The sequence below is a fragment of the Coccidioides posadasii genome, chromosome 2 (genome assembly GCF_018416015.2).
Source record: "Coccidioides posadasii str. Silveira chromosome 2, complete sequence".
Classification (NCBI taxonomy): Eukaryota; Fungi; Ascomycota; class Eurotiomycetes; order Onygenales; family Onygenaceae; genus Coccidioides; species Coccidioides posadasii.
Genome location: NC_089408.1, coordinates 523764 through 540011, shown reverse-complemented (window position 1 = coordinate 540011; position 16248 = coordinate 523764). Strand labels below are relative to the sequence as shown.

The following is a 16248-nucleotide window of genomic DNA, read 5'->3' as shown; positions in this document are numbered from 1 at the left end:
ACATCGCTGTCAACAAAGCTCAGCAGCTTTCAATCCAATTTCGGATATGCGTTCAATTCATCTACGTATTTCCCCCATCCTGAAAGCCGGAAAAATTCAACGGACTACTCCCCCAGTTGGAATCGACGTAAGGCTGTTGATCAACACCGCGGTCCTTCGTCAGGCTTTCACGTGAAATTTTGCTTGTGGCGGCAACCTTCCGGCCTGAGCTGATGTAAGCCACTGAGCGGCAGAGCCTGCACAATGACGATTCTGCACAGGGTTAAGACACTGTCCCGCATTCAGCCTGTGAGACTCTATCTGCGCACCTTGTCGCGGGGTAACGCTTTCTCGCTTTTTCAACAAAGCTCCCAAATCCGGTTCGCATCGGCTCAGCTTAAAATGTCTGCTATAGAGGATGCTAAACGTGCGGCGGCGCGGGAAGCTGTTGCCAACCATTATCCTCAAAATCCCAAATTCGTTGGCATTGGGAGCGGTACAACCATCGTCTACGTTGTTGAGGCCATCAAAGCCCTTGGCATTGACACCTCCTCCACCTCATTCGTGCCCACTGGTTTCCAATCAAATCAACTCATTGTCAATGCAGGGTTGACACCCATTGCCTTTGATGCGCTTCCAGAGGGCGCCGTTCTGGATATTGCGTTTGATGGTGCCGACGAAGTCGACGATGATCTGAACTGTATCAAGGGCGGTGGTGCGTGCTTGTTTCAAGAAAAATTGGTTGCCCTGCAAGCAAAGGAGTTCATTGTTGTTGCTGGTATCCCACTGCGCCCAAGCCTTCCAAATCGATTCATAGGAGCACTGACACGCATGGCGCAGACTACCGAAAACTCCAACCACGACTTTTGACTGCCTGGCCTTCGATACCCATTGAAGTCGCACCACTCGCCTCTCGCAGAGTTATCACGGCCCTCCAAGCCCTTGGAAGCCCAGAACCCAAGCTCCGCCAATCGTTGATTTCTCAAGAAGGCCCTGTGAAGACAGACCAGAGCTTCTTCCTCATCGACGCGCCGTTCCCACAGCTCCTTACTTCCTCGGACATCCAAAGTGGAAAGACTGCTTCTGCGAAGGAAGGTATTTGGGAGGTTGAAACATTAGCGAAGGAGATTAAACAAATTCCAGGTGTACTGGAAGTTGGCTTGTTTTACGGACCTACTGGACCACAAGCACAGGCTACTGGTGGAGTCGGTGGCCAGAAACCGATCGCTGCATATTTTGGAATGGCCGATGGCTCAGTCAGTGTTAGAAAAGTAAAGTAGGCGTTGTGATTACATTGGGGGGTTCTCACCACAGGGTTTTCCGTAAATACACCTTAGGATATAGATCATGAATAGAAACTGATAAAATTGCACGTTGAGTGTTTACTACCATAAACAGCGTCGATACCATGACGCCTAAGCTGGCTTTGAGTGGTTTCTCAATATCAGACCAGCACACTTGGTAGTACTTTGGCTCGGCCCATAGTTTTATCCCGTCATCTGCTTCTAGTAGAAATATCTTCCCAACTTTCTTCACGGCAACAAAAAGCCTCGGAGGGAACCGACATGACAATCCACAAAAGTCCGCGGCCCTGCTCACCTATAGGCAATTACAGTTATCTCAAGTGGCCACGCTATTCCATGAAGAAAAATCAACGCGAAAATCACAGATACCCCCAAACCAACGATTGGCTGCCCTCACTGATACGTAAGGTGCCAGTCATCAATTGGAGAGGAACAGCGAGCTATTTTCACAAGAAGGGGCAAAAATACCTGATGTTCCTGCCAACAGGCTACTCGATCCAGGGGGTGTAAAATTGAACATAGCATGGCTCCGCTACTCTGATATCGACTCCTGCTACTTAAATTTGGGTATCAATCCGGAGTCATAGATAGTGTCTATTAGGAGCGGCCACTGTCGCAAAGTTGCTGAAGAAAGCGTGCTCATATAATTAACCATAGCCGGCCCTTGCTGCCTGCCATTCTGCCAGGACATGGGTAACTATCTCTTGCCAGTATCCAAAACGACCCTCGTTTTTCCAGTCTCAATTGAAATTTCTATGTGCTTGTATCCGCTTCGATTCAAAACGTCCAGATAGGTCGGCAGTAACGGGGTCAAGTGTATGCCGGTTGTGAGGATCGGGCCCCAGAAGTACCGGCTAACCCTGGGATCGGGCCGGGTTGAGCATAGTCGCCATTTTTGCCGGACAGGAAGATTATCACCAGCTGCGACATTAACACTGCCACGACGAAACTCGGGAATTACCCGTCCATAAGTTCCTAACAGAGCATTAGAAGCCTTTGAGCGGGTCAATCTCTATGCTTTCTTCTGACAACAGTTGGAGAAAAGCTGAAGTTGAAATGGAGCTGTGTCTTTAAATAGTAAAATGCGGAGGATGAGTAAGCAGGGGTAACCACACGCTAAACTTAAATGAAAACAGGGGATTGTGGCGCCTAACCTAATTGGGAACTATAATGTGGGACCGCAACGTGGGCGCTTGGCCCGTGCTTTGGTGATTGTGTTGGGCAGTGTCCGACAAGGCTGTTGTTTGTGTTAGCCTAGAGTTCTCGAACCATGCTGTCGAACTGCATATGATATATAGAACCTTATATTTATTCACCTACGAAGTATGGTTGGCTCGATAATGAAAGGGAGAGAAAAAAAATTTAGTATTTGCGCGGAGTATTATTTGTATTCGTGCTCGCAACTTATTATGGGAACAAGTTTGCCGCGACTATCATATCTAATATCGCGGGCATATCTAATCTTTCCCCTGTTCAGTTACTTTTCCCATTTTCGCCGCTTTTGCTACCCTCTGCAGAACCCATATGCACATTTACTTTCCAATACAGCGTCGAGGGATGCTGTTAACGAAAGGAATAAAAGTCGTGGACCCGCTACTGTTCGCTGGTTGTGTGGGCATTGTAAAATCGTCAAAAAAGATCCGCTCTCTGTCGAATTAAAGGAAATAGTCTGGAGTGCGACGAGACACCATTGGTTCTCCTGCTCTAGGGCAAGGGTCAAATTGTAGGCTATGACGTGTTAAAAGGTTATTATGAGACTTTGCTATTGAGAGAGTGGCATGGAAGGAGTGGCACGTACAAAGTATACTTAAGATGTTCATCAATTTCCATGATAGCCGCCTGGTTTCCGCATCTGTAGCAGTAATTCGGAGCTGGGAAGATCATTAGCAGCAGATCAATGACTATGGCAAAGGATCCTCCGTGAAATTACCTGAAAAGATGGTTACCACGTTTCTGTCCTGGGACCAATTATAACCCTCCATAACCAGCTGATGAGCTCTCGCGACGAGAGTGAGTCCATTATTATGGTTGAAGGCCTCTGAAATATCTTGACCAAACGTGTAGCCTGCACCGCGTGGAGAGATACCCCAGCCACATCTATCATCCGGGTCACTCCATAGGAGATCGCACATGGGGCCTTCGTGAGGCACTTCCTGTATACGATCCAAAGCTCGGATATTGTCAAGGGTGTCGATTGACGGGCTTAGACCTCCGTGAAGGCAAAAGATTTGGTTATCGATAAGGGCGGTAAGAGGAAGGAAATCGAAGAGGTCGGTAAAGTATTTCCAAACATTCGCATTACCATATTTCCGCAAGCACTCGTCATAAAACCCGTACACCTGAGTAATCTGTCGAGATTCATGATTTCCACGAAGAATTGTGATGCGTTGGGGGTAACGGATTTTCAAGGCAACAAGGAGGGTCACAGTTTCGACGGAATAATAGCCCCGGTCGACGTAGTCCCCTTTGACAGATTTAGCAAAGCTCTCAAAAGCCACGCTGGAGAACATAACGCACCCATAAAAAGATAATTTGTGTCGGGATTAGGGCCTCCAATTCGAAAGAGCTCCATAAGATCATGAAATTGGCCATGAATATCTCCACAGACAGTGACCGGACATTTCTATTGCAGAAAAGAAAAATCAACATCATCATCTCCGCTCGGTCCATGGAAGGTCGTCACGCGACAGGGAAACACATACCACTGGCTGAACATTCGACTCCTCTTGTAGGACCTCCTTTGCCTAGAATAAAAACCATAAGCCCCGATTTTACCCAAATATCCGCGACGCGGCAACAGCATACCCTATCGCACAGCCTCTGTACATCATTCTCCGCCAGCTGCTTGCAGCTCATTAAGCTCTCGATCCATCCGTCAAGGGTCGGTATAGACTCAGGGTCGCTCGCCAGAGACAGGTGATGGGGTTCAGGTGTTCGGCCGGAGTCAATCTCCATTTTGGTATCCATTGGCTGATAGAAAGTAGGGTCCGACATGAATCAGAAGCGATCTGAGGGGGAAAAAACGTGTGGGTCAGGTTGGATCTTCGTCGGCAAGTTATGAGAGGAAAACAAAGGAGAATCGTCAACAAGAGAAAAATGGGTATCAAAGAAGACACAGATATTATTTAGAATGGGAATCAATATGAGTAATTGTTGGCGTGGGCAGAGTTGGTGGGCGGGAGATGTTTCAAAGCAAGCTATGGAGGGGAGTTGGTTGTCTTCACCCTCTCTTCAGATCCGGAACCAAGAAAGGGTCAGCGTTGTTTGAAGTGGGAGGTTGGCGCCACAGCGACAAGGAGCCACACCACCACCCAGCTGGTCACAAGTCAGCCACTCTCTGTTCTGGTGTTACATAATAGATCCTTCAGCTCGCCGTAGGAACCACAACGGAAAATGCCATCACAAGAGCCCTTCGGTCATGATGTTGTTACAAATGCCACAATCAAGAATGTATGTGCTCTGTACATGGTTTATCTTTATCCTATTTGTCTGATTTACTACAAGGAGCCAACAAAGATTAGTGGAAAAAAAGCCTCTAGGACTATCCTCAACGCCAATTCATCTCTCAAACAGCTATTAGTACCCATTCGGCGAAGGTTCCTGCTCTACGGAGTAGACAGCCGTCAATTGTTTTCTCCTCTGTGTATTTACCTGGGTTTCGCTTTTTTGCACTTCAGACACTTCCTCTTCATCTTGGACCTTCTCCCCACCTAAACTTGCAGCGTAGCTGTCTTTCCTTTTCTCTGAATAGTTCCTCACTTTTGAGCTCCCATCCGGCACGTAAAACCTCTGATCAACACGGCCTAAGAGGAACAAATAAACCACGATAGCTTCCAGTCCAAAATTGAAGATGTAAAAGCATGCTTTATGATGATACCACGCCGGGTGGAAGACCGGTCGTGGTGGCATCGCGCTCGTCCCCAGGCGAAACCCTGCGCCCAACGTGAGAAGCACCCCTGCAGTACCTACAATTAGGCACTTCGCGGTCCAACTACCTTTCCCAAAGGATTCAACTGGTTGAGCTCGACCTTTTCGTGGGGCTAGCTGGACGTAGGCAAGTATCGGAAGGGGCAGGAACGAAATAAACGTCAGATAGCTACCGCCGTAAAGCTGCAAGTTGCGGTCTATACGGCGAATGTCGGCGTTGAGGGTGTAGAAACTTTGCACGGTAGCCGTAATAACTATGACGAGAGTTGCCGCGATAATGATATATAGCGCCTTGATGAAGTACGACATAGATCGGGACCATCCAAGCCGAGGATGGCTTGCACGGAGTAGCCGTTGACAGTAGAGTAGGTTCAAGATGAACAAAAGAAGCACGCCTGCCGCCACAAAGACGTTGGCAGCGATGCCGAGCCTGACGTTCGTCTGTCGTGTTGCCCAAGCAATTCGCAAGATATTGGCCACTATGCGGGCCATGCAGAAACCGAAGGTTACAGCGGACGGGATGAATTTATGTCCTCGAGAGAGGTTCAGTTTGAAGAGGCGCATATGGCCAACGGCCCCAACAATGAATATGGCTATGAACACAGCGGAAATAGGTACATCCACGGAGACAGTGGGAACACCGCCAACGCCGGCTGCATTAGGAAGATAAGGTGGACCGCGCAACTTCCCAGGATGCTAAACGCGAGATGAAAAATGTCAGGCCAAGAAAGTAAAGTTGGGGAAGAGAGGGAGATGTGGCAAATCGTACTTGTCCTTGGGGTGACTGCGAAGGAGTTAACATCATGCAACTGAATTATCAACAAGTTTCTCATAAAAGTTCTTAGCACAAAAGAACGTTATAAGTGTAATTTATTCTGTAGTCTTATCCCAAGAGGGGAAAAGATGATTTCTGTTTCGCTTCGCTAAAGGGATCACTGCTTCCAGAACTCCTGGGATAGCTCAAGAGGAGTATAGGTAAAGGATAGAATCAAGAGCTAAATTGTCTTCTCCGCGTTATATAGAATAACAAAAGAGAAGAAAAATGTCAAAATAAATAGCTTTCAATAAAAAGAACTCATCTTTGCAAGATTCTCAATACAATGTACGGAGTATCTCCAGGCGGTCCGGCCCTTGAATCTTTAACTCGGGAGCAAGAATATATCTTCTCCGTGGGCCAAGCATTTTCAGCTTCGCTATCAATCATGAATTGTTCCAGCCCGAGTTGCGTTTCCAGATATGACTCCGACACCATGCTGCTCCCTTCTCCAACATAGCGGCTGGCGTTCTTGACGGTCAGCACGGCCCGCAAATTTTATGGTGGCTTCAGGGATAGATCAAACGGGGGGAAAGCGAGCCTCGAGTGTCGGGATGACTAAGCAAGTGAGCTCCGATATCTTTGCAAGCAGCCAATGAGGATTCCACATTTTGGAACACCATCGGCGTCACGGAGTTTGGGATTGCCGACACCGCCGATGCCATAAAGCACGGACAACGCGCAGACGAAACAGCATGACATAACTATTGGAGTTCCCTTGAGCGCTGATCGACAGGCAGGATCGAGCCATGATCTAGCAGGATTGTTTCGTTTTCTCACTGGGAGTTTCGAAGCTTCGAAGGACTCTATGTGGCTCACGGAAATTTTCCAAACTGGGGCTAAAGGGATGCGTCGCAGGGCCAGTTGGGAAGCCCGATCTCTCTGATATCTCCGGTGGCTAAAGTGAGGATTATCTGTGGTGAAAGTACTCCGTACATATGTTTATTCAATCCCTGGAGAAAGGTCACTTCTCAAAGGCGATATTGTAGCCTCCTGTACTCTCGTCCTTGACAAATTTGAAGTTATCTGTCGATAGTCCGAACGGTTTTAGAATACCATTACCAAGCTTGAATGTCCAGTCAGTTCACATCCCGGCCGCAAATGTGGTTAGGAAACAGGGAAGAGGTTTCAACATACATCTTTCAATTTTCCCATCATATCTCCAATCTCCTTTTCCCTCGCAACATTGATCCTTGCGGGCAGGTCTCTCAGCGTTTTGATTACACCCAGCTCATCGTTCTTCGGCAACACTTTCAGCTCCAACAACTCCTTATAATCTGTCTCCGCTCCCTGCAAGTTTGCCCATCCACCCAGTTCCAGCTTCGCCCTGGCTCTTCTCATCAGTGCTTTGGCGCGGATTCGTTTGACATCTTCTCTCTTCGCGTCGCTTTCGTTCAATTTCCTTAATTGCTCGGCTTCGTCCTCCTCATCACCATCCCCAATTTCTACCACAGCGTTTGCATCATCTCGTGGCTGGGCAGGCTCGTTTGATTTATCTCTTTCGCCTGTAGCTGCAGAGGTGGAAAAAGAGGGAAGCACTCGGTCCAAACACTCTATACTCGCAGTTGCCGAATCAACAGCTGCCTTCCAGTCTTCAAGCTTCAGGTGACATGCAGCGATGTTGCTTCGTAAAACGGCAATTTCGTAATCAAGGTAGTTCGGGCAAAGGGAGAGAGCGCGATCGTAGGTGACTATGGCGTCGGAATAACAGGCGGAGGAGAAGAGCTTGTTGGCTTCAGACTTTTGGGTATTAGATTGCGAGAGCAGTTGCTACAGATTATTCCTGTCAGCTGTTTGTATAAACGATGGTTTTTATAAGCTTGATTACTCCCTTGGACTAGGATTGATTTGCCATGAACATACAGCTTCTTCATCGCGGGGAAATCGGGCGTCATGGAAAACGTCATTCTCATCATTGTCACTATCTTCATTTGCGACTTGTGGTTTCTTTGCTGAACTCGACATTTTCGCTGTCGGGCGCAAGTTGGTGCAGGTTGTTTGTGCACTCCAGGAACAAAGTTGTTGAGGGAGGGTCTCGGCAGACTTTCCCTTAAGTACTTAACTAGTTAACTCGTTAACCAACATGATCTGAATTGACTAAAAAAAGGGCCTGGCGGAACTTTAAATTCCCCCACTGGTGCGGGGCCATCTTGTCGAGTTCTTATTTCGTTCCAGGCGGACAATTCAAACAAGAGTCTCATGTCAACCATCACAATGGAATCTCAAGGGTAAGGATGCAGCATTAATTGGGAAAAAGAGTTACTTATTTTTCTATCCTAGTTTTGTTCCTGTCTATGAGCTAACTTGTACATATCTTTAGTCTCCCGCCCATTCGGGCCTGTCTATTTGACATGGACGGCCTTCTGATCAATTCAGAGGACCTCTACACCTTGGTCGTGAACAAGATTTTACACGAATACGGCAAACCATCACTACCTTGGTCCATAAAGGCGCAATTGCAAGGTCGGCCTATGCCTGAGGTAACTCTGGACCCCATCCTCTCAAGCCCCGTAGGTACTCGTGTTAACTCGTCATGTCATCTAGGCCGCCAATATATTCCATGAATGGGCTCGGCTCCCCATCTCCCATGCCGAATACATTACTAAACTCTCAGCTCTTCAACTCCAACATTTTCCTACCACCGAACCTCTCCCCGGGGCTTTAGACCTTGTGAAAAGCCTGGCAAAAACCGCCAACACAAAAAATCCAGTACACATTGCCCTCGCAACATCCTCCCACAGTAGGAATTACACGCTTAAAACAGCTCATTTAGACGAACTATTCTCTCAGTTCCCATCTTCTAGAATTATCCTTGGAGACGACCCTAGAATCGGCCACGGGCGTGGGAAGCCTAGACCCGATATCTATTTGCTAGCCCTAGAAGTCATAAATAAGGAGCTTCGCGAGAGCAGATGTGGAGAGCCTGAGATCAAGCCAGAAGAGTGCCTTGTTTTCGAAGATAGCGTGCCTGGTGTTGAGGCTGGGAGGAGGGCTGGAATGAGAGTTGTTTGGTGTCCGCATGAAGGCCTGCTGAAGGAATACAGCGAAAGGATAGAAGAGGTCCTAGCCGGCTCGACAGGTGAACATAAGGATCTCGATTCCATCGATGGAGTTATTAATGGTGTTATTGGGACTGAGCCATGGAGGGCTGTTGGAGCAGGCAAGCCTGGACTCATCGGAGACGGCTGGGGTCAGCTTCTCCAGAGCTTGGAGGTTTTCCCATACGAGAAATACGGGATTCAGGCTCCTGCAATATAATTCTTGGATTACTTGTATAGATCTAGAGCCCAATATCCAATTCTGTTTAATACCAGTGAAAAAAGCAGAATAGTATGAAGTTCTAATCAAGTTGTTCCTCTTAAAGCCATTCTGGGATAGCACAAAGTGTAAGAAACATCATGAAACAATATAATGCATGAGTAACTTCATAGAAACATCACAAGTCATAACAATCAATCAACTGTTATGACCATGTCATCGCCATCATCATCATTGTCGTCATCAAATCATCAGTCATCAAAGATCATAGCAATCATGAAGCTGTTGTTACAAACACGCTATCATTGTCATCAAAATCATCAGTTCATCAATCATCAAGGATCATCAAAAATCATGCAAAGTTATAAAGGAAATCAGGATCTTCATCTGTAAAAGCAGGAAAAAGTAGTAGCAGTTGTAGCAAAGGTCGGTCCATATGAAGCTCGGAACCTTTTCTTGCCAATAAACCAAATCAACAGCTTCTAGGGGCAAAAGACACAGATCGAGAGCACTGTTAATGTCGTTTGAAATCAAATCTTGCACAACACTGCTCCAATACGATTTTGCTTGGTTGTAAACATCATAAGAGAGCCCAATGTACTGCAAATTCGACCCACATCTTTCAGTGATGAAATATGTCGCCCGGATTAGGTAGCCTCATGGAATTCCGAATTCGTGTCATCAGAAAGAGCGTCGTAGGAATATTGCAGAATGTGAGGTTGCGGATGTCGTTCCGCTTAGGGTCTAGTCGCAGTTGGAACCTGTATTGGTTCAGCAAATCCAAAGCTTTGAGCGTCTTGCAGGTCACATAAAGCGGGAAAATGATAGTCATGGGGCATTGGAAGCGGAGCTTGTTGCTGAAAACTGGGTTCTGACAGAACGCCGACCTGATTGGCGAACTCAGATACTGAAGCATTGGGGACCTGAATTTCTGGAGTTGGAAAGTTGGAAGAATGAATCCCCTGTTGGTGAATGAGACTCTTTTGAATGTTCGAGGTCGGGACGACTGAGCTGTGATATTCATGTGTCTGAATATTACATGTTGAAACATGAGGTGTTTGAGCTCCCACAGTTATGAAGTGTGGTGGTTGAATCCCCTGCATTGGGAAAGATCCAGAATGGGCACCAAAAGCATGATTCCCTTGAGCTCTGAGGTTGTTAACCGATGGACTTGAACTTTGCGAGAGATCGGAGATAGGAGTAGCATAGGCGCTTGGTCTGTAAGTCTCCATTACTCGAGATAGTCCAACGCCGTATTCATTACAATGAGTGGCATGGCTGTTGTCGTTGAACTGAAGAATATCAACATGAGGATCTGCTTTGATAGATGTGCTAAACTGCATAGTGGAACGATTACTTGCTTGCGTATATCCGAAGGCGCTGCTTGTCGAACTCGAAGGAGTCTCCAGTTTCAGACCTGGAAGAGGATTGTTGAGATATGGATCAAGGGCAACGTTTGTAGCAACACCTGTAGAGACATTTGCAAGAGATGGGGTTCTCACGGGTGCCCTCTTTTGCCGTTTTACCGGCCGAGAAAGCTCAGGGGGAGTCAGGGGCTCAGTAGCAGAAGAGTTGCTCTTCTTGTGTCGTCCTTTGGGAGCAGGGAGTAAAGCTTTGCCGGTCTCCCTTTCTTCTTTTTCCAACGCGCTTTTGCCAGCCTTGATCACCATCCCCTTCTTCGCATTTAGTCCCTTGTTTTGTTCGACTCGCTGGTTAAGGGTTAGCAACGTCCTGAAGCTGTGGAGACGTGTCTTACATTCGCTTGATATCCGGGGTCGTCGATAAAATTGAGGAAGAAAGGCACATCAATTAGCCGCTTGCATATCGTCTTGCGTTCCTATGTGTTATTCGTTAGAAAAATAAATTCATTATTGGATGACATTTTGCCTACTTTTAGGATCTTGGTAATGATCGCTATCCGTTCTTCAAACGTTGCAATGCTGTCGGGTCGGCTGTTATCCTTGTTGTCCCACAAGTACCGAAGGGGCCCGGTTTCATGACGCTCAACGCATGCCTCCTGAAACAATGTTAAAGGTGGCCCAACATAGAAAATGTTTACCACAAGAGGCCTTACCAAGACATTCCAGCACGAGATTTCCACACGGTGGTGGCTATATCGACCTTCTCTCCAAGGCCTGACCATTCCATCATTGTCCTTTGACTCTGTGAGGCAATACATCGCTTCCATGAGTTCCCGGACAATCGCTTCACGGCCTTCCTGAGATTGCGGGATAGTGGGATCATTAAGGGGCGTTGGCCACTTTTGTGGTGCATATGCATTCGCTTCGGCGGCAGACTTAAACCTCAGTAGGATTCCAGTTCCTTCTGTGTCTGGGGTATCGGCGACCTGGCCCTCCGTGATAGCCTGTGTGCTGGCGGTGCCTAATGTTGATAAGGTATTATTAGCTTGAGCTATGAAGGTTGCCCAAATTAATGTCATAGGAAGTCTCACTTGTATCCATCAATTCTGTGGCCGGGACATCAACAGCAGTATGAGAGACGGCTTGCGGCCCACTATCACTGGTGTTGGCCTCTATTTTTTGGGTACTCCCGAAACATGACAGAACTTCAGGGTCCTGCACAGTAGGATCTAGAGGCGTTACGGTAGTTGAATGACAAGCCCATGCATCACCAAGTGTTCCACATCCGGAGGAACTAGAGTCATGGAGAAAAGCCCTGCTTTGAGCCGCATCATACTGCTCGAAGTCCATATAAGATGGCTCAGGGATGCTTTCAAGACTATCACGATTGCCTATGCCATCCATAATACCTTTCACAGAACAAATTAGCATCGTTAAATTAAAGTGAAATTTCATTCATATTAACAGTACCGTTGTTGTGACCAAATCCCAGGTGTGAACTCAATATTTCGTCAAATGCAACGTCAAAATGCGAATGCTTTGTGTCTGACTCCAGTTGAGAATCCTGCTTGATGCTTGAAGCTTCCTCCACAGTCCTAAATGGATGCACAAGTAAGAATCAGAAAGCGATGCTTATAGTAAAAGGCTCTGACTTACTTATCAAGGGACAGCTGCTCAGGTTTATTGCTGCCATCCAAAAGGTGCATATCAGGTGCTGGTGCTATGAATGCTTGGGTGGGTGAAGCAGACAGGTCAAATGTTGCTTGATCCATATCAGTCGAAGGATGCAGGTCACAAGCACGGCTAGTGTAAAATCTTCAGTAAAGTATACCCAGAATCAGCCACTACATCACCATAATGCTGAGTGGATAGAAAGGCAAGCGACGGCAATATCACATACCAATTCAGACTATGATCCAATACTAGCCGTTGGACACTAGGCCCGCTGAGCGTCAAGAACAATCTGGCGAGATGAGAGGGCTCCCGGAATGCTCAGCAGTCTCCAGAAAACCGAGACAGAGAAAAGTGAACACTGCTTGAAACCTCAAAGCGAAGATACTGGTGACGAGCCAGATATCGGTATGCAACACAGGATACTCCTGGAATTCACTTTTCGAGTAATGCGAGCGCTTCTCACAAAAAAAAATATGTAAATGAATAAAGTTGAAGTCCCTAAACCCTTCCTGCAGTCAATATATCGGTCGATACTTGTGGGACCGTCTCCACCAAGACTCTGCAAAGGTCACTGAGGGGAATCAATCTGGAAGTGTAAGTGACAAGTGTGGATCCTTTGTGAAAAGAGACAGTAGAAGTTGACGAAGCTGATGGGGCAATGGTGATCTGGTAGATATAGAGGATTGTGAGAAAGGAATTGAATAACTGAATCCCGTGGCAAGCAATATAAATGCACCAGCTCAAGACACTAAGCTTGATACGGCGAATAGAGCAATAATATTCACGAGCGATTGAGCAAACAAAGTGACACTTGACTTAAATATGTCACTGACAATAGTCCATGACTTGGAGCATTCATACCATTTGTAAGATACAATACTGTATGCCTGAAATGCTAGATTGTGAATTCCTGGGATCTGCCGCTGTACAGTGCACAGCCACTGGCACTACTAAAAAGCAATGCCCGGTAATCCGAAAGGCTCCTTGTGATTATAAAAATTCAGAACACAATAGAGGGTAAATCTGGTAAACACTTGCGGCCAATTGGATTCAGGAATTCCACAGGCATCGGCACGGATATGCGCTCTTCGTCCGATATGCGACAAGTGCATAAAAGGAAAATTCTTTAAAATATGGCAGAGTCCGATAGGTACAATACAGAGTCAATAGAACCAATAGCCATATTGAGGTGAGAAGACGAAGCAGTTTCTAGGGACGTCCCGCCGGGAGTTTCCAGGAAGAGTCGAGACTCGGGAAGCAGCGCAAAGGATGAGCTAAATGTGCAAAGGCAGTATCTAGAGCGATATTAGGCCACAAATGGTTGAGCTCTCCATGCTGCTGGCCAGATCTGATCGTAGACCTCCGCTAACATAGATAGTGGCCCACGATGGTATGTAAGTCCCAGAGGGCTTATACCGTAAGGAGTCTCTCTATCTCCACCGTATTTTAATAAACAGGGAGAATATGCTGCATTACGTCCATGGGTATACGAAATGGATGAAGAAATCTATTAAGCAAGGACGGCAAGGATGCTTCGTTTGATCAACCGCGTACCGGTCCTCTAAGACAGATATCACCGGGTGATAAAATCTTTGCAGGAAAATAAGCAGCTTTCTAAAAGTGACTTAGGTAGGTCACAGCTTAAACTTAGCCAAGCCATGTTGCTAGAGTTGAAGGCTCGACCGTCTGCCAGAAGTCTGTACAACGATCTCTACCGAAGGAATAGAAAAAGAAAGAAAAGCCTGAAACAGCCCCTATGTGTAAATTAGGAAGCATGGGGGAAGGGAAATATTTCGCATCTCAAGTGAGATGCACGTAGAGCTAGAACCAGATGGCTGCCGTAAATTTTGACGGAGGAAGCCGAGCAGGACCGTGGACTCGATGGGATGTCGTCGATGCGGAGCGCCTGTGATTGGACAACTCGTCTTCTTCAGGGGAACTTCCGTCATTGGCCAAACCAAGCCACGCTGGCCCCACCTATTTTCAGCCCTACTGACTATGGCAAGCCAGGGATAAGTGCCCATTGCAGGGGAGCATTCAGGAGACGGATTTCGCGTCCACCGGTTGATGTCGAAAACTACAATTCACTCCCCTCAAGTTTTCCAGTGTGCCACCAAAATTTTTCAATTTCCCATTCCGATCTCCAACCTCGCAATGGGACCCTCTGGTAGTCATTTTCACCAGTGATCAATACCCGAATCTGACTGGGTGAACCGATGTACGTTAGGTTAGGCCTCGCCTTAGTTATATCGATTTTGCTGGATGCCACAACTTCCAATGCTAGTGAAGCTAGCGTTTGTCACCGCTTCCAACCTCAATAGTCATCATCGGCAGTTCTTGGAAATACGATGGACTGCAATGTTGAGAGAGGTAACCTCTATGTGGGATGTATTAAAGGAGGTGCAAGCCCAACTTAGCGCGATAGGTGCCGAGCTTCGGCTTATGTAGCGGTGAAGATATTATTTAAAAAAAAAAGAAAGGTTATCGGCACTACGCTTCTGATGTGAACCTGTGAAAAATATCCCGACGCTCGTCACGAATGCTATAAGAAATCGTAGAGGGCTACTGTCGAACGATGGTCTTTGCAGCCGTGCGATGCCACCGGCTAGAGTAAGGCCTCGACAATTGGATTCAGCGAGAATGCAATTTGTAAGATTCGTATTTGCAATAATGCAAATATATCTCCGTACAATACGGCATTTCACTAACGGCTGTTGCGAGCAAACAATGTTAGGAGTCATTCGCACCCCAAATCCGATGCATCTGATTTTCATGCTCCAAATAGAGCACAAGAGCGGTTTATCCGCCGGTGGGAATAAGTGCCTTACCGGGGGTAAAGAAGCAGGGAATTATAACTGCCACACTCGAAGAGAGTTGTCCATTTGGTGGCATTCAGGACGGTCCGGAGTAGGGCAATTTAGACCCCTATTTTCGTCAGAATATTCAGGGTATCTTTTTTGCCCCGAGCAAGTAGCCAACACACTCCCCATCGGGTGGAAAACCGCACTTGACACCGGGTCTACAGATTCACTGTCAGTCTCGGTAAGTTTACAAGGTTCATGCGAGCAGGTTTACCGTCGTGAATCCTCTTTTCCCAAGTCGGTTGTACTTCCCCTCCAACAACGGTCGGAGATTCCCACATCCGGATATATCCATCTGTACCGCCGGCCCAAATCTCATGGCTCCCATCAGCACCACTGCTGACAACGTCAATGTTTAGTCGCTGGTTTGTCATTGCCCGCCTGCCCTTCAACCAGCCAACCAGCTGGCCAGTAACTCTAATATCATATATCAACATTCCATCGCTTTTCCTTTCTGCCACATATAGATATCTGCCACAAGGACTCCACAAAACTTGAGTAACGCCCTTCCCTCCAACTCGGCGCTCTGCTTCCGTCCCTGCCACACTGAACGTGGCAATAGTATCACCGCTGCCATGGGACGCATAAAGTCCAATATGTCTTGTAAATGTACCGGCTGCAACGATCCCGTCTCCCGAAGGGTTTTCGGCGAGAGTAGATATAATTCCTTTCATCCCAATCCCGCCACCCACCATTTTATTCCGCTTGCTGGGAATTGTGGGCATCCTGGAGACTGGACCATCTTTCCCAGGACGTGATACATCAAATAAGCAAATTAAACTATCGGAGCCCGTCAGAAAGTGCGTGCCAGTCAGAGTCGCTGGATAAAGAATGCTGTGGGGGGTAATAAAGGCCTCTGTTGTAGGCGAAATCAAGCTGTACGACGCGATCAACCCTGGGTATAGTGCCGAGGTTAATCGAATGGGGTGATCTCGAACTGAAGATAGAAGTATTGCTGCTGAGGTGTCCTGAAGCGAAAAAAAAGGATAAATGGACAGTGAGTAGACTGGTTCTTTGGAGCACAGTGTATAATAAGGAGTGATCGAATGTGGCACTTCCTTCTCCTCGAG

At 47.1% G+C, this 16248-nt stretch overlaps 7 protein-coding genes across 7 annotated transcripts; 2 read left to right on the top strand and 5 right to left on the bottom strand.

Annotated features, from left to right (window-relative positions):
* Positions 1 to 2: 2 nt before the first annotated feature.
* Positions 3 to 1352, top strand: RKI1 (ribose-5-phosphate isomerase rki1). Its single transcript, XM_003069139.2, has 2 exons — positions 3 to 757; positions 820 to 1352. Exons 1-2 carry the CDS (start codon positions 244 to 246, stop codon positions 1257 to 1259), a joined length of 954 nt encoding a protein of 317 aa, XP_003069185.2. The 5' UTR covers positions 3 to 243; the 3' UTR covers positions 1260 to 1352.
* A 1302-nt stretch (positions 1353 to 2654) lies between these two features.
* Positions 2655 to 4507, bottom strand: D8B26_002668 (uncharacterized protein). Its single transcript, XM_066123915.1, has 6 exons — positions 4089 to 4507; positions 3986 to 4027; positions 3801 to 3906; positions 3214 to 3747; positions 3082 to 3154; positions 2655 to 3011 (listed from the first exon to the last, which is right to left on the bottom strand). The coding sequence occupies exons 1-6, from the start codon at positions 4275 to 4277 to the stop codon at positions 2939 to 2941; spliced, it is 1017 nt and encodes a 338-aa protein (XP_065979990.1). The 5' UTR covers positions 4278 to 4507; the 3' UTR covers positions 2655 to 2938.
* A 135-nt stretch (positions 4508 to 4642) lies between these two features.
* Positions 4643 to 6226, bottom strand: D8B26_002667 (uncharacterized protein). The gene is made up of 2 exons (XM_003069136.2): positions 5980 to 6226; positions 4643 to 5906 (listed from the first exon to the last, which is right to left on the bottom strand). The coding sequence occupies exons 1-2, from the start codon at positions 6013 to 6015 to the stop codon at positions 4860 to 4862; spliced, it is 1083 nt and encodes a 360-aa protein (XP_003069182.2). The 5' UTR covers positions 6016 to 6226; the 3' UTR covers positions 4643 to 4859.
* Positions 6227 to 6278: 52 nt separating this feature from the next.
* Positions 6279 to 8027, bottom strand: D8B26_002666 (uncharacterized protein). Its single transcript, XM_003069135.2, has 3 exons — positions 7888 to 8027; positions 7162 to 7794; positions 6279 to 7090 (listed from the first exon to the last, which is right to left on the bottom strand). Exons 1-3 carry the CDS (start codon positions 7987 to 7989, stop codon positions 6989 to 6991), a joined length of 837 nt encoding a protein of 278 aa, XP_003069181.1. The 5' UTR covers positions 7990 to 8027; the 3' UTR covers positions 6279 to 6988.
* Positions 8028 to 8220: 193 nt separating this feature from the next.
* On the top strand, positions 8221 to 9390 carry D8B26_002665 (uncharacterized protein). Its single transcript, XM_003069134.2, has 3 exons — positions 8221 to 8252; positions 8345 to 8504; positions 8569 to 9390. The coding sequence occupies exons 1-3, from the start codon at positions 8224 to 8226 to the stop codon at positions 9280 to 9282; spliced, it is 903 nt and encodes a 300-aa protein (XP_003069180.1). The 5' UTR covers positions 8221 to 8223; the 3' UTR covers positions 9283 to 9390.
* Positions 9391 to 10019: 629 nt separating this feature from the next.
* Positions 10020 to 12415, bottom strand: D8B26_002664 (uncharacterized protein; the record flags this gene model as incomplete). Its single annotated transcript, XM_066123914.1, has 7 exons — positions 10020 to 10991; positions 11039 to 11119; positions 11174 to 11299; positions 11357 to 11664; positions 11735 to 12052; positions 12114 to 12238; positions 12300 to 12415. 7 exons carry the CDS (start codon positions 12413 to 12415, stop codon positions 10020 to 10022), a joined length of 2046 nt encoding a protein of 681 aa, XP_065979989.1.
* A 2751-nt stretch (positions 12416 to 15166) lies between these two features.
* On the bottom strand, positions 15167 to 15903 carry D8B26_002663 (uncharacterized protein; the record flags this gene model as incomplete). Its single annotated transcript, XM_003069132.2, has 2 exons — positions 15167 to 15336; positions 15393 to 15903. 2 exons carry the CDS (start codon positions 15901 to 15903, stop codon positions 15167 to 15169), a joined length of 681 nt encoding a protein of 226 aa, XP_003069178.2.
* Positions 15904 to 16248: the final 345 nt, after the last annotated feature.

What these genes read in the sequence shown, in the direction of transcription:
- RKI1 (XM_003069139.2), top strand. Translation starts at nt 244, where the DNA reads ATGACGATTCTGCACAGGGTTAAGACACTGTCCCGCATTCAGCCTGTG. An exon ending in GGAGTTCATTGTTGTTGCTG is followed by an intron (nt 758 to 819) that starts GTATCCCACTGC and finishes CGCATGGCGCAG; the next exon opens with ACTACCGAAAACTCCAACCA.
- D8B26_002666 (XM_003069135.2), bottom strand. Translation starts at nt 7,989, where the DNA reads ATGTCGAGTTCAGCAAAGAAACCACAAGTCGCAAATGAAGATAGTGAC. An exon ending in TTCCCCGCGATGAAGAAGCT is followed by an intron (nt 7,795 to 7,887) that starts GTATGTTCATGG and finishes AATAATCTGTAG; the next exon opens with CAACTGCTCTCGCAATCTAA. An exon ending in TGATGGGAAAATTGAAAGAT is followed by an intron (nt 7,091 to 7,161) that starts GTATGTTGAAAC and finishes TGGACATTCAAG; the next exon opens with CTTGGTAATGGTATTCTAAA.
- D8B26_002665 (XM_003069134.2), top strand. Translation starts at nt 8,224, where the DNA reads ATGTCAACCATCACAATGGAATCTCAAGG. An exon ending in ATCACAATGGAATCTCAAGG is followed by an intron (nt 8,253 to 8,344) that starts GTAAGGATGCAG and finishes ACATATCTTTAG; the next exon opens with TCTCCCGCCCATTCGGGCCT. An exon ending in AAGGTCGGCCTATGCCTGAG is followed by an intron (nt 8,505 to 8,568) that starts GTAACTCTGGAC and finishes CATGTCATCTAG; the next exon opens with GCCGCCAATATATTCCATGA.
- D8B26_002667 (XM_003069136.2), bottom strand. Translation starts at nt 6,015, where the DNA reads ATGATGTTAACTCCTTCGCAGTCACCCCAAGGACAA. An exon ending in CGCAGTCACCCCAAGGACAA is followed by an intron (nt 5,907 to 5,979) that starts GTACGATTTGCC and finishes TCTCGCGTTTAG; the next exon opens with CATCCTGGGAAGTTGCGCGG.
- D8B26_002668 (XM_066123915.1), bottom strand. Translation starts at nt 4,277, where the DNA reads ATGTCGGACCCTACTTTCTATCAGCCAATGGATACCAAAATGGAGATT. An exon ending in CACAAATTATCTTTTTATGG is followed by an intron (nt 3,748 to 3,800) that starts GTGCGTTATGTT and finishes AATCTGTCAAAG; the next exon opens with GGGACTACGTCGACCGGGGC. An exon ending in CGTGGTAACCATCTTTTCAG is followed by an intron (nt 3,155 to 3,213) that starts GTAATTTCACGG and finishes TGATCTTCCCAG; the next exon opens with CTCCGAATTACTGCTACAGA.